The following is a 12,491-nucleotide window of genomic DNA, read 5'->3' as shown; positions in this document are numbered from 1 at the left end:
TGACAAGTTCACTTCTTGTTTTAGTTACACAGAAGGAATCAAATAGAATGAAGATTCCATGAAATTCATAGACAAGACTGAAGATGAACAAGTTGAACTCCTCTAATGATCAATATTGTTAATCTTTATGATCGGGGAAATCAAGCCCATTTCCTGATTTAAACAAATTCTGCAGTTCACCTCTCCTGCTCTCGCCTCCTCCCCATGGAATTTTGAAATAAAATGTGGCATTATATTGCAAAACTATTTCCATTTCTCTAGCTCACCTTCAGTGCAATCATTTAGCCTTTTTACTTAGAGAAATTCTATTTGCTTTCTACAAATTAAAGGAAACAACAACAATTATATACATTTAGGCATGTTTTATTTTATACTTTCACAGCAGATTTTGGTTTGTAAACACAGATAAGTTACCAGTTCTGTCTCTTCTTTCATGGTGACAATAACTGAGAGATACATTTTAAAAATGCATTACCTGAGTTAAAAAGAGGAATTTTGTGTCCTTTACCTTACAATCATTTACAGTAATGTTCACAGAAGGAATACAAAAAGGAATATTTTCCAAAATAAGACAGTCTCCTTTTTACTATAAAGTTCTAGAAAAATACATCAAAACACGCTAAGATGATTTGCCTTGATCTTAAATGTCTGCATATCATTTACCTGAAACAAATTAATTGATACACAGGAGAAGTGCAAACTGCATTAGTCCTGCAGTAATAAAATATCAACATTGTCATGAACCCCTTGTAAAAGTAACTCTCCTGGGTAAGTAACAATCTTCCTTCGTTTTGCAGCCTTAAGAGTGCCCACTAGGGCTTCAAAGAGGTTGGCACATTTTTCATCAGCAAAGAGCACACCAAACTTCACACTCAGCTTTCCATCAGCATCTAAATCAGAGATAGGAGTGTTACAACACATGCAGATTGTCCTTCAGTTGGAGGACTATTTGGAGGTATTGATATGAAATACAGTCAAAACACAACAGGAGACTTGGGTTGTATTTCCAACTCAGTCAATGATCTTTTGTGTGACCTTGGCCAAGCCACTTAACCACTCTGATACTTACCTTTCTTTGTAAAGTGGGGATCTATGGATGAAAAGCACTATAAGAAATTATTATTGGAGCTGTAGAAATTGATTTGTTTTAAAATAGTTTCTTGTGCTGGTTAACATTTAAAGTCCAAATTGAAAAGCTAATGTGTCCCTCCTTGCCTCACAAAAATAGCTCTCTTGAAGTGGTGCAAATTAATTTCAAAACAATCACTCAATCTACATTCACTCTAACAAGCAGTATAAACAAAATTTAATTAATAGGTTGTTTTATTAAAATAAATAGAAATAAACAGTTACACTTTCATAAAGCTAGAATAACAAATTAGCAAACCAGATCCTAGTTGCACACATTTCTTATTTTATCATTATAGACACTTTTTTTTTAAATGTAGAGTTCTAAGAATGTTAAATGTGATATATTGCAGTGAAAAGAGTAGTCTTTGTTCTAAGCAAGTTCATGGAATTTGGAAATAATTTTCAAAGACATTGAGCAACCACCTACAATAGCACTCTTCCGTTGCATCATAGAATCATAGGACTTGAAGGGACCTCGAGAGGTCATCTTGTTTAGTCCCCTGCACTTGTGGCAGGATTTAAGTATTATCTAGACAAGTGGTTCTTAACCAGGAGCCCAGAGCCCCCTGGGGGGCCGTGGGCAGGTTTCAGGGGGGCCACCAAGCAGGGCCAGTGTTAGACTCGCTGGGGCCCAGGGCAGAAAGCCAAAGCCTCACCACATGGGGCTGAAATCCAGGGCCTGAGCCCCGCCACCCAAGGCTGAAGCCAAACTTAGCTTCACGGGGGCCCCTGCGGCATGGGGCCCCAGGCAATTGCCCTGATTGCTACCCCCTAATACCGGCCCTGGCTTTTATATGCAGAAAATCAGTTGTTGTGACACAGGTGGGCCAAGGAGGTTTTATAGCATGTTGGGGGGGGGCTCAGGAAGAAAAAGGTTGAGAACCCCTAATCTAGACCATCCCTGACAGGTGTTTATCTAACCTGTTCTTAAAAATCTCCAATGATGGCGATTCCACAACCTCCCTAGTCAATTTGTTCCAGTGCTTAAGCACCCTGACAGTTAGGAAGTTTTTCCTAATGTCCAACCTAAACCACCGTTGCTGCAATTTAAGCCCATTGCTGCTTGTCCTATCCTCAGAGGTTAACAAGAACAATTTTTCTCCCTTCTCCTTGTGACAACCTTTTATGTACTTGAAAACTGTTATCATGTCCCCTCTCAGTCTTCTCTTCTCCAGACTAAACTAACCCAATTTTTTCAATCTTCCCTCATAGATCGTGTTTTCTAGACTTTTAATCATTTTTGTTGCTTTTCTCTGGACTTTCTCCAATTTGTCCACATCTTTCCTGAAATGTGGCAACCAGAACTGGACACAATACTCCAGATGAAGCCTAATCAGCGCAGAGTAGAGTGGAAGAATTACTTCTCGTGTCTTGCTTATAACACTCCTGCTAATACATCCCAGAATGATGTTTGCTTTTTTTGCAAGTCTTACACTGTTGACTGATATTTAGCTTGGGATCCATTATGACCTCCAGATCCCTTTCCGCAGTACTCCTTCCTAGGCAGTCATTTCCCATTTTGTATGTGTGCAACTGATTGTTCCTTCCTAAATGGAGTACTTTGCATTTGTCCTTATTGAATTTCATCCTATTTACTTCAGACCATTTCTCCAGTTTGTCCAGATCATTTTGAATTTTAATACTGTCCTCCAAAGCACTTGCAACCCCTCCCATCTTGGTATTGTCTGCAAACTTTATAAGTGTACTCTCTATGCCATTATCATGCTGAATCATTACTTCAGTATTCACTTCAAAGGGAAGAATGCTATTTCCTATAATATCTGGGCTGACACTGGAAGACTCCCATCCAGCTAATGACCAAGGGTAAAATCCTGTCCCCACTGAAGTCAATGGGAGTTTTGCCATTGATTTTAATGGAGCCAGGATTTCATTCCAAGGCCCCCAACCTGGATTGACTTATGCATAAGAGTAGTTAACTTCATGCATAAGAGTAGTTCCCGTTATGCAACCTGGGTAGTGCCATTGAAGTCAAAGTTAAATATATATGTACGTCTTTGCAGAACTGGGGCCCAAGCCTTCTTGGTTGATGAGTCATGTCACGTTCACAAGTTGACATGGTAAGGCTAGACCTGTGTGATCAGTGAGATTACAGTACTTACTTTTGGTCCCCAGCCGCCGAATCTCCTCAACTAAGAGGTTAATTTCATGTTCCACATTCATTGTAGTCTACAAATAGAGTAAATGTACATTTAGATAGATATAAGGTATTAAGACCAATCTCTGCAATTTCTTTTAACTCATCTGATCTGATCCTTGTTTATATATCTCCAGTGTTGTCAACTCTCATACTTTTATCATGACTCTCACAATATTGATGTTTCACTCAAAGCCCCAGATTTTGGAGACGTGATTATGTGACAAGCAGGTTTCAGTATTAAAAAGAGTAGGTTTCTAGCCCTCATGGTTTCAGAGGAAAGCTTGAAAAAGTGACACAAATGCACTCAGTAGGCTCAAAGCCTAGAAGCCAATAAAAAAGAACCCCAAATGTATTAATTTTTTAAAATCTCATTATATTTAGGGAGCAAGTCCTGATTTTTGAACATCTGGGCTTGACAATGTTGTATATCTTTGTACGCTGGTGACTATTTCACCAGCCCAGGAAAGAGCCAGTGCCACACCTGAGTCCATTTCAGGCCCTTGTCTCCAGGCACAATTTATTATTCAAACACCAACCACAAAACAAAGCAATTCATCTGACCAACTTCAGTCCCCAGAAGCTTTTTCCTTGCCTGTCTCAGCCAGCTGCCCTTGAAAGATGACACATCCTTTCCTTAAATCCCCTGCTAGATCATGTGACAGGCAGGTAGCCCTTAAAACTTTCCTGATTGTTTTACTCTGTCAGTCTTCCCTGCCTCCTGCCAACCTCTCATCTTTCTGCCTGCAATATGGCATCAGTGCGGAGTCTCAGCACCTTATTTTGGGCCCACAGTCATGCATCTGTAATCTCTAAGGTATTATCATGGCATTCTAATGTGAAATGCAAGGCAAAGACTTAATAGCTGTGTCTGCCCTAAAAGGGGTTTTCTCCCTAAAATTTCCCACAATTACTATAGCTAGTGCAGCTCCACCAGTGGGAGCAACCTTGGGAGCACTCTAGAAAAGGCTCCAGGCAGTCACTGGTGTTTTCAGGTCCACAGGCCAGATCATCAAGTGGTATAAATGAGTGTTGTTCCATTGAAGTCAATGGAGCTAAGCCAATTCACTTGAGTTGAGGATCTGGCCCAAACTAACCTAATCCTGCTCAGAGCAGGTTTACACAACATGGGGGGTTAAAAGGCCAGTGATCACTGGTACTTTATCTACACTGGTACTCCCACCTTACTATTGCCAGTGAATTGAACTGGTTTTAGCAGTGCTGGGAAATTTTAGACCAGGGGTCGGCAACGTTCGGCACGCGGCTCGCCAGGGTAAGCACCCTGGCGTGCCGGGCCAGTTTTATTTACCTGCTGACGCGGCAGATTCGGCCGATCGCGGCCCCCACTGGCCGCGGTTCGCCGTCCCGGGCCAATGGGGGCGGCAGGAAGCGGCGCGGGCGAGCGATGTGCTGGCCGCGGCTTCTCGCCGCCCCCATTGGCCCGGAACGGCGAACCGCGGCCAGTGGGGGCCGCGATCGGCCGAACCTGCCGCGTCAGCAGGTAAATAAAACTGGCCCGGCACGCCAGGGTGCTTACCCTGGCGAGCCGCGTGCCGAACGTTGCCGACCCCTGTTTTAGACAAATGCCCTATCACAACGATGCCAATATTTACTTTCATTCACAGTGATCCCAAAGAACTATTAAAAGACAAAATTTGCCTCTGGATATGTTTTGTAAGATTCTCTTGGCCAACTGAAATGCAATGCAACTTCCTTTGCTGTGAAATATGGCAACAATCAATGCTATACAATAGTTTAGGGCAGGAAGTGAAGAATAACTTATTTGGTAAAAAGACCGTAATTACCCAAATTGTTATTTGGCCAAAATACCAGGGTTAATAACCCTTTGCTTTTGAAAAATGGCATGTGGTTTATAATGTGCACAAGTTTTCAGGGTCTCTTGCACCTCATTTAAAAGGCAGTGGCAATATGACCTTGCACCATGCTGATACATTACTTGATGCAGATGCAGAGGGTAGAGGACCACCTACTAAATCGACATCATTTCTTGGGGCACCTAGCATTTTCTAGGCGGTCACCACCGACAAATTAAGCTTAGTCTTACTGACTAAGCAGGGCAGGTTTGACCCTGCTTAGTCAGTAAGAGTTGAAAAGATCACAATGTAGTGTCGTATGATGTACATCAACAAGCAATTACAAAGAAACCTGACTGGGCAAGTGCGATAAATGTTATTTTGAGATGCAAACTGCACATCTCACTAGAATCTGACACCTTGAATGGGTCCAGTGGACATGGCCAGTTCCTGGAAGATAGATGGGGACCGTTGCCTCTCTGCCAACAATGGCATGGAAGTACTTTATATGCTAAAACTCCAGAACTTTTATGGGAAATGCTTAACCCTTTTGACTGTGTCTTATCAAATAGTCATAGGGCACTGATGGTCAGAATAGGTTTTATTATTTTATTATTTAACAGATTTGTTCCATGTGTGTATTAAGAGTGAGATCAACTCTCTTTTGACTTGACAACAGTAAGTTTTTACTACTTTTAAACTCCTGTTAGCCCAGCAAAGCAAATTCCACTATGGAAGCATGGACGGGGTTCTTCTCTCTCTCTGTCATGCACCAAAAGAATCTTTAGCTTAGTCCCACTTTCAGATCCTTTATTACACATGCAAGAGCAAGGGACAAAATGTGACTTTCAGACCCCAGATTCAGTTTGCAAACTTGGTATCTAGAAAAAAATAATCTTTGTTCATATAAAGTGAGCAAGTTTGGCATGGAGTCATTGAGACAATAAACATGGGAGGCACCCCATTATGCTAGTTTTTCAGTGTTATATAACTCCTTCCTCTTGTGTTAAAAGTTTATTAGAAAAGCCAGCTCCACCAACTTTGTGGCTTTATAGGAAGATAGGCTCCTCACATGTGCATGGGTTAAGGGGATTTGGCACACACAACCTCATCCAGCCTACTTTTCCTCCCTAAAGCATGACAATATGACTGATCATGAATATGCAAGTGGATATTAGCAAGTGCTGAACAATATTCCAACAGCAGATGCTGCAGTGCTACCACCTCTTCAAAACGTGTTTAAAATTAAATGGCAACATGATATCAAAGTTCTAATTATATTAGCTGATGAAGCAAATGAATTCTTCAAACTTGATGTTCCATTTTTTTTTTAATTTAAAGTGATGGCAAAGTGCTTTGAATTGTACAAGACACAGAAGACAACATACCAAGTCCCAAGGAGCTTAAGGCCTAAGAGCTGATCCTTCAAACATTACCAAGTGTAGTGCTTGCTACTGTAAGTAGTATCATTGACTTATATTTGAAAATGACTGTTTAAAATTAATTTAGAATTTCCCCCCACCATCAGTTTAGGAAAGAACATCTTGGAGCCTGAGTCTGAACTACTTCTTTATGCAAAATTCCCATGAAAAGTCAAAGGAGATTGTATAAGGCGTGCATAACTGGAAGAATGGACACAAAGTTATTATTTTAAGCAATACTTAGATATTATTCACTTTACTTTGGAATAAATCCTCCATGTCAAATGTCAAAGCAAATGTCAACTCTAACATTCATTATACTAGTGCTGTGTGTGGCATCCAACATGATTTTCACCAGGTATTAGGAAAACAAAATTTCTCTTTGCATCCTGGAAATTTGCCTAGCAGAAGAGTGTAATATTATTTTGCCTGCACACCTGGAAATATGTTGTCAGTGCCTCTCTGTGCCTCAGTTTTCCCATCTGTAAAATGGGGATAATGATACTTACCTCCTTTGTATAGTTCTTTGAGATCTACTGATGAAAAACACTGTAGAAAAACTAGGTTTTATTATTGTAATCACTTGTACATCATTTTTATCACCAAAAATATGTCTAAAGTATCTGATGTTACAGCTATTCAGTGTAATGCTATGTTAGATTAAAAGCCTGAACCTGTTCCCACTGAAGTGGGAATGTCCACTAAACTTTCAAATAACTTCAGTAGAATCAGGATTGGTCCTACATGGTCAAGCTTTATGATGTTTGTATTTATTGAGATATGCTGGTGTAAGGTTTATGACTACTGCTCATCTAGTGCTAAAACTATTACAATTCAGTGGCAAAAATGTATGTTAATTCAGAGTTAAGGTTGCTTAGTGGTAGGTCGTCCCCTGGCAGAACACTCAATTAAGCAAACTCAAACTTCTGAAAACCAAGAAATGCACAGTTAAGGTTGCCAATGCAACCTTAACCTCTTTCCGCACTGCCCCGGTATGCCCCGTTAACACCCATCATTTACTCTGCTAACCCCACAGTTGCTGAAATGTTTGCGTTTTGCTCAACTCAACTTTCTGCAAAAGGACAACATACCACCAACTGAAGGACAGCTATGTTACAGTGAAATAGTGTTCCTGGTCGTGTTTCAGAATAGTTGGATGGTGGAGTTTGTGGCAGGACACATGAGAGAAATCATAGGAGGGGTTTCTGTTCCAAAATACTGACAGTTTTAGGTTTGAGAGAAAGATCCTCTGAACCTTTTTCAACAAATATACCCCAGGTGTCAGAACTTATATTTTTCATTGTCATACCGTACACCTTTTCTGGTCAGCCACAAACCCTCCCATTTCCTATTTAATGTTCTTCCAATGCTTCTTCCATATTGTTGCTGTAGCAATTTTTTCAGAGAAAATTATTACAGCTCCTGGACACAAATCTTTGATGCAGTCCAAATCTGCTCACTTACATTTTATGAGGTGTACACCAGGAATAAGGCACAGATCATTTCTACCAGAGTGAATCATCATAATGTCTGGTAGATCACAACCTCTTACGTCACTGGTTAGATGCTGCAGAATGAGCAAAAGATGATGCCAGTTCAGGACACCTCTCTCCATCTAATCTATCTGTAATCAGCAATCTTAATGTCTTGGCGTACTCCTTGCTCTCACACAAACTTTTGCTACCTCATGATCCACCCAGAATCCACATATTGGCAAGCCTGGCAGCACACACGTTTCTATAAATTCTTTTCCCTCAGCAATCAAGGTACCTGTGGTGTCAGTTCCAAACCTCCACACTATGTATCTTTGAAAACACCATATTCATTTGCCCCAAGATCAAGAAGTAGCCACTTGCCCATTCCCACACACACACTTCCCAAGGGCAAGTAAAACACAGATTTTCTCAAACAACCAATCCAAGGCTTATCTACTACCCATCCTCATTTCCTGTCCCCTCCAGAGCCACAACCACTCTCTCTGTGGCTATCCCGTCATCCCCTCATAGACCCCCAACAAAGTTCTCTGGCTCATCCCCACCTGATATAATAAAAATTCTGGTTACTCTGGCTACTGCCTATTCTGCTGTGTTCACAGTAAACCTCCCCATAAAATAAAAACACATTATAAAAGAGAGAACTTGTAGCAAGCAACATGAAGTATTACATCTGATGGTACACATGAGGTGCATACAGGTATAAAGGATCAGATACTGCCTTGGGTAAAACTCGACAGACTGAAACCATTTTGACATGCATTACATCAATAATTTGATCTTTAGCTCTGAGCAAATAGACCCCACCTAGAAACTTTTTGAAAAATAGCTATTTTTTCAGGGCTTATATCTTTGCAACCCATAGCTCAAATGACCCCAAACTTGGGTCACTAACTCTACCCTGCATCCTGCTGAGGCACCAAATTTCAAAGAAATACAACTAAGCCTGTCAGTTTTTAGAGGACTTAGAAAGGTCACCTGTTAAACTGAAGTCATGATGCAACCTCAATTAGAGTGGCACTACTGCAGCACTATAAAAACAGAGAAGTCCCTGCCCCAAAGAGCTTATTGTCAAATGGAACTGGTGGATGTGTGAAGGGTTTGTACATGGGTTGAGGTGCATGGGTCAAATTGTGGGGTGCAGGGGGGGGTTGGGATGCATTGGCAGAGCTGTGGGGTGCAGGAAGGTTGGGGTGCATGGGTCAAACTGTGGGGGGATTGGGATGCATTGGCAGAGCTGCAGGTGCAGGGATGGGGTACACAAGCAGAGCTGGGGGGTGCAAGGACTCCCTCACCTCTCTTCCCTCCTTTACCACACATCCCCCTAAGCCCACTCCTTTTGCTGCAGCCCCAAACCACTCTCCCCATGTTTCTCCAATCCTCCACCCCCTAATACCACTCCCCCTCCTCTAATTTTTTCCCCAAGATACTTTGATTACAGTCCCCCACCCCCAAATAAAATTGCCACCCATGATTGACTAATTGCAGCAACCTCCGGCCACTCGGTGCGAAACTCCTTTTGTCTTAGGTAGGGGCTTGTCATTAATTTATGCTTAGTTATATTAATTGAAGGCTGAGTTCACCACTATCAATCTCAATGAGGCATGTCATTCATCCAGACTTTAGTAGCTCTCAGTTTAACAGTACAAGGTGGCAGAGAGAATCTGGGTTTTTGAGGGGTGCATGTAGAGGACTGTAACTAAGGAACCTCTCAGTCAAATGACCCCAAATTTGCATCACTAATGCTATCCAGCGCCCCCTGAGGCACACCAAATTTCCAAGCAAGCTGATTAACCAATTGGATTTTAGAGCACTAGTAAGCCTCGAGCTTTAAAGCATATAAAACAGCAGGAATGGAAACAGGTCTAGTCATTTTTCTTATTGGTGTAGGCCTACTGTAAAAAATGTACATGAAATAACATTCTCAATTTAGGTCCCCCAAAGATTTAGTGGGTGCCATGCACTACCTTGGGTAAAACTTGACAGACTGAGACCATCTTCTTGACCCACATCACATCAGCAGTTTGATCCCTAGCACTGTGCAAAAGACCAAACAAAAAAACCAAACACACACACCACCTGGAAACTTTTTGAAACATTGCTATTTATTTCAAGACAGATCTCTGGAACACCAAGCTCAAATGACTCTAAATTTGTATCATTAACCCTACCCTGCAACTTCTCGAGGCACACCAAATTTCAAAGGAATCTGACTAAGCATGTCAATTATAGAGGACTTAGAAAGATCCATCTTTAAACAGAAATCATGATGCAACCTTAACTACAGTGGCACCACTGCAGCACCATGATAATGCCAAAGTTCCAATGCTGCTTGAAGATCTGCTAGCAAGAACCGTGTTTCCTCACTGAATCCTGCTGAAGTCAATAGAACTCATGAGTGCAAGGGACCTTGTTAGAAGATTCTGTTACAGGATTAGAGTGTAAGATGTCCATTTCAAGAGACCATCCCTTTGAGCAAAATTTTTAAACATAACAATTAAAAAGAAGGCATACCGAGTGAGAATGCAGTAAAATGATTTCTTTTTCTGACCAACCTGTCTGCTGACCTTTAAACTCAAGGCTGTGAGAGCTGACAACTCACATGAGGCAGAGATTTCTTTTGAGTGTTGTTGTAAATGGCTTATTGAAACACAAGCAGAAAAGCTCTTCTCCCAAAGGAGATGCTTCAAAAACTGCTAAAAACCCTCTCCAAATGAGTCAGACTTGGCAGGGAACTCTCTGGTGGTCTTGCAAATTTGTCAATTTAGTTTTAAACAAACCTGCATTTGGTCCCCGTTTGTGTTTAAAGGGCCGTAAGCACATTCCTTTGCATTAGCTTAGTGCTCAGTAAATAATAGGTCTGCATGTGGAGAATGACTAACTTCCTTCCTGATATAACACATGATCTTAGCCAAAACTACACACCCTATTTGGTCATGGTGCCTCTCTTGGAGTAGCGTAGGGCAATCGAGTATAGGCTCTAGCCACACTTCAGCCCGTGCGCTTTGCCTTCCTGCTGACTCCAGATTCCGCTCTCTCCTGCATAGTCCCTCCTATGCATAATTACCAACAAACCGCGTTTGTCTCCCGCCTAGCAAGGGCAGCATGTATCAGAAATGCAATAAAGCAGCCGGTGGGAGGCCAGGAGGTGCGGGGCGTGGAGAGTGTGACCTGGTGGGGTTGTGACAAGCCAATGCAGCAGCAGCGCCCCAAAGTACAGACCCGGAGGGGACACACACCGCACATTCCTTGCCCTCGTCTGGAAAGAGCCTCGCGCGCGGGCAGCCCCTCTGCTCCATCCCCTGGACTGCCACGGCGCGGGCAGTCCAGGGAGGGCAGAGGAATGTGGCCTCCCCGGAGCTGGGACTGAGCGTGCGACTGGCACAGCAGGGTGATCCCACCCCAGCCTTGTGCAGTGCGGTGTCACATGGGTCCCGGGTGCGGAAGCGCTGCCCGCAGGGTGCAGCCAGCCCCTTTCACTGCCGCGGGCTCCCCCGGGAACAGAGACAGCAGCGCTCTGTGCTCCGGCCCGCAGAGACTCCACAGCCCGCCGCCCTCAGCCCCTGCCCCGCGAGCGGGCTCCCTTGCTGCGGCTCTGCAGTCATTCAGCGGCCGCGTGCGGGGAAGGCTCGGTGTGCAAAGTCCAGCCCCCGTCCCCTCCTCCCCGGCACAGTGCTCCCCGCGGCTTGGGGTACCGGGCAGGTTCCACTCACCCGGTTATCTGCCCGCCCGGCGGCTTTTCTTGCCGTAATCAGAAGGGAGCCCTCTTGGAGCGGCCTGAGATGCTGAGTGCAGGAGGAGGAAGTGGTGGCTGGGGGAGGGAGGCAGAGAGTGCTGCAACAAGTATATTTCAAATGCAGGGAGAAAGTGCCGCCCACATGAATGGGGAAGCCTATGAGGATGGCGGGGGGACATGGGGAGGGAGTGCGATTCAACCCAGAGTCTGCCTTTGTACAGCCCCAGCTCAAGAGGTCATGCAGGGGCTATTGCTCCCCCCAGCTGCCTCTCTCCCTGATCTTTTTGTTGTCTGCTGCAGGAGATTCCCCCCCAAGGTGACTTCCAGGAGGTTTAAGCACAGTGCTGCCTGGAGGCCAGGTCTGGGACTTGTAGGACAAACTAAATCATCCACCCCCATGCCCGTTTAACATCAGACTTTCAAGCAGCAGCTACAAAACCAAGTGGGGAGGGGGTCAGGATACAATGACAACAAAAGGGATAGGATGATTTAAATCACTTTTTTTGTTCTTTCTTGACCGGCATTTATTCTGTAATATATTTTTCTATGTTGCCTTGGTGTAGGATTGCCTTTACCTCACCACTTACACTTGCACCATCACTGGACCCCATAACACACAGTCGTTAGGCTGCCACAGAGCTGTCAGCCAGACACTTCTAGGTGAATTAATTCAGCCATTGAAAGGGATGACAGAAACATCAACTCCAGGCAAGTCTCTAAGCTCCCATTGTGCAGGGATTT

At 43.4% G+C, this 12,491-nt stretch overlaps 1 protein-coding gene across 2 annotated transcripts; it reads right to left on the bottom strand.

Moving 5' to 3' along the window:
- Window positions 1-354: 354 nt before the first annotated feature.
- ABRACL (ABRA C-terminal like) lies at window positions 355-11,832 on the bottom strand. Of its 2 annotated transcripts, none has more exons than XM_065401575.1 (3): window positions 11,728-11,832; window positions 3,252-3,318; window positions 355-890 (listed from the first exon to the last, which is right to left on the bottom strand). In XM_065401575.1, the coding sequence occupies exons 2-3, from the start codon at window positions 3,310-3,312 to the stop codon at window positions 706-708; spliced, it is 246 nt and encodes an 81-aa protein (XP_065257647.1). In that variant the 5' UTR covers window positions 3,313-3,318; window positions 11,728-11,832; the 3' UTR covers window positions 355-705. The 2 variants fall into 2 exon arrangements, with proteins under 2 accessions (XP_065257647.1, XP_065257646.1); XM_065401574.1 differs by lacking the exon at window positions 11,728-11,832 and adding an exon at window positions 11,254-11,309.
- Between the last annotated feature and the right edge of the window lie 659 nt (window positions 11,833-12,491).

The sequence above is a fragment of the Emys orbicularis genome, chromosome 3 (genome assembly GCF_028017835.1).
Source record: "Emys orbicularis isolate rEmyOrb1 chromosome 3, rEmyOrb1.hap1, whole genome shotgun sequence".
Classification (NCBI taxonomy): Eukaryota; Metazoa; Chordata; order Testudines; family Emydidae; genus Emys; species Emys orbicularis.
The sequence above is the reverse complement of the archived record's forward strand: the minus strand, read 5'-3'. Positions and strand labels throughout refer to the sequence as shown.

Excerpts from the sequence above, each read along its gene's own strand:
- ABRACL (XM_065401575.1), bottom strand. The coding sequence starts at position 3,312 with ATGAATGTGGAACATGAAATTAACCTCTTAGTTGAGGAGATTCGGCGG. Across the intron at positions 891-3,251 it reads TCGGCGGCTGGGGACCAAAA|ATGCTGATGGAAAGCTGAGT; the intron begins GTAAGTACTGTA and ends TCTCTGATTTAG.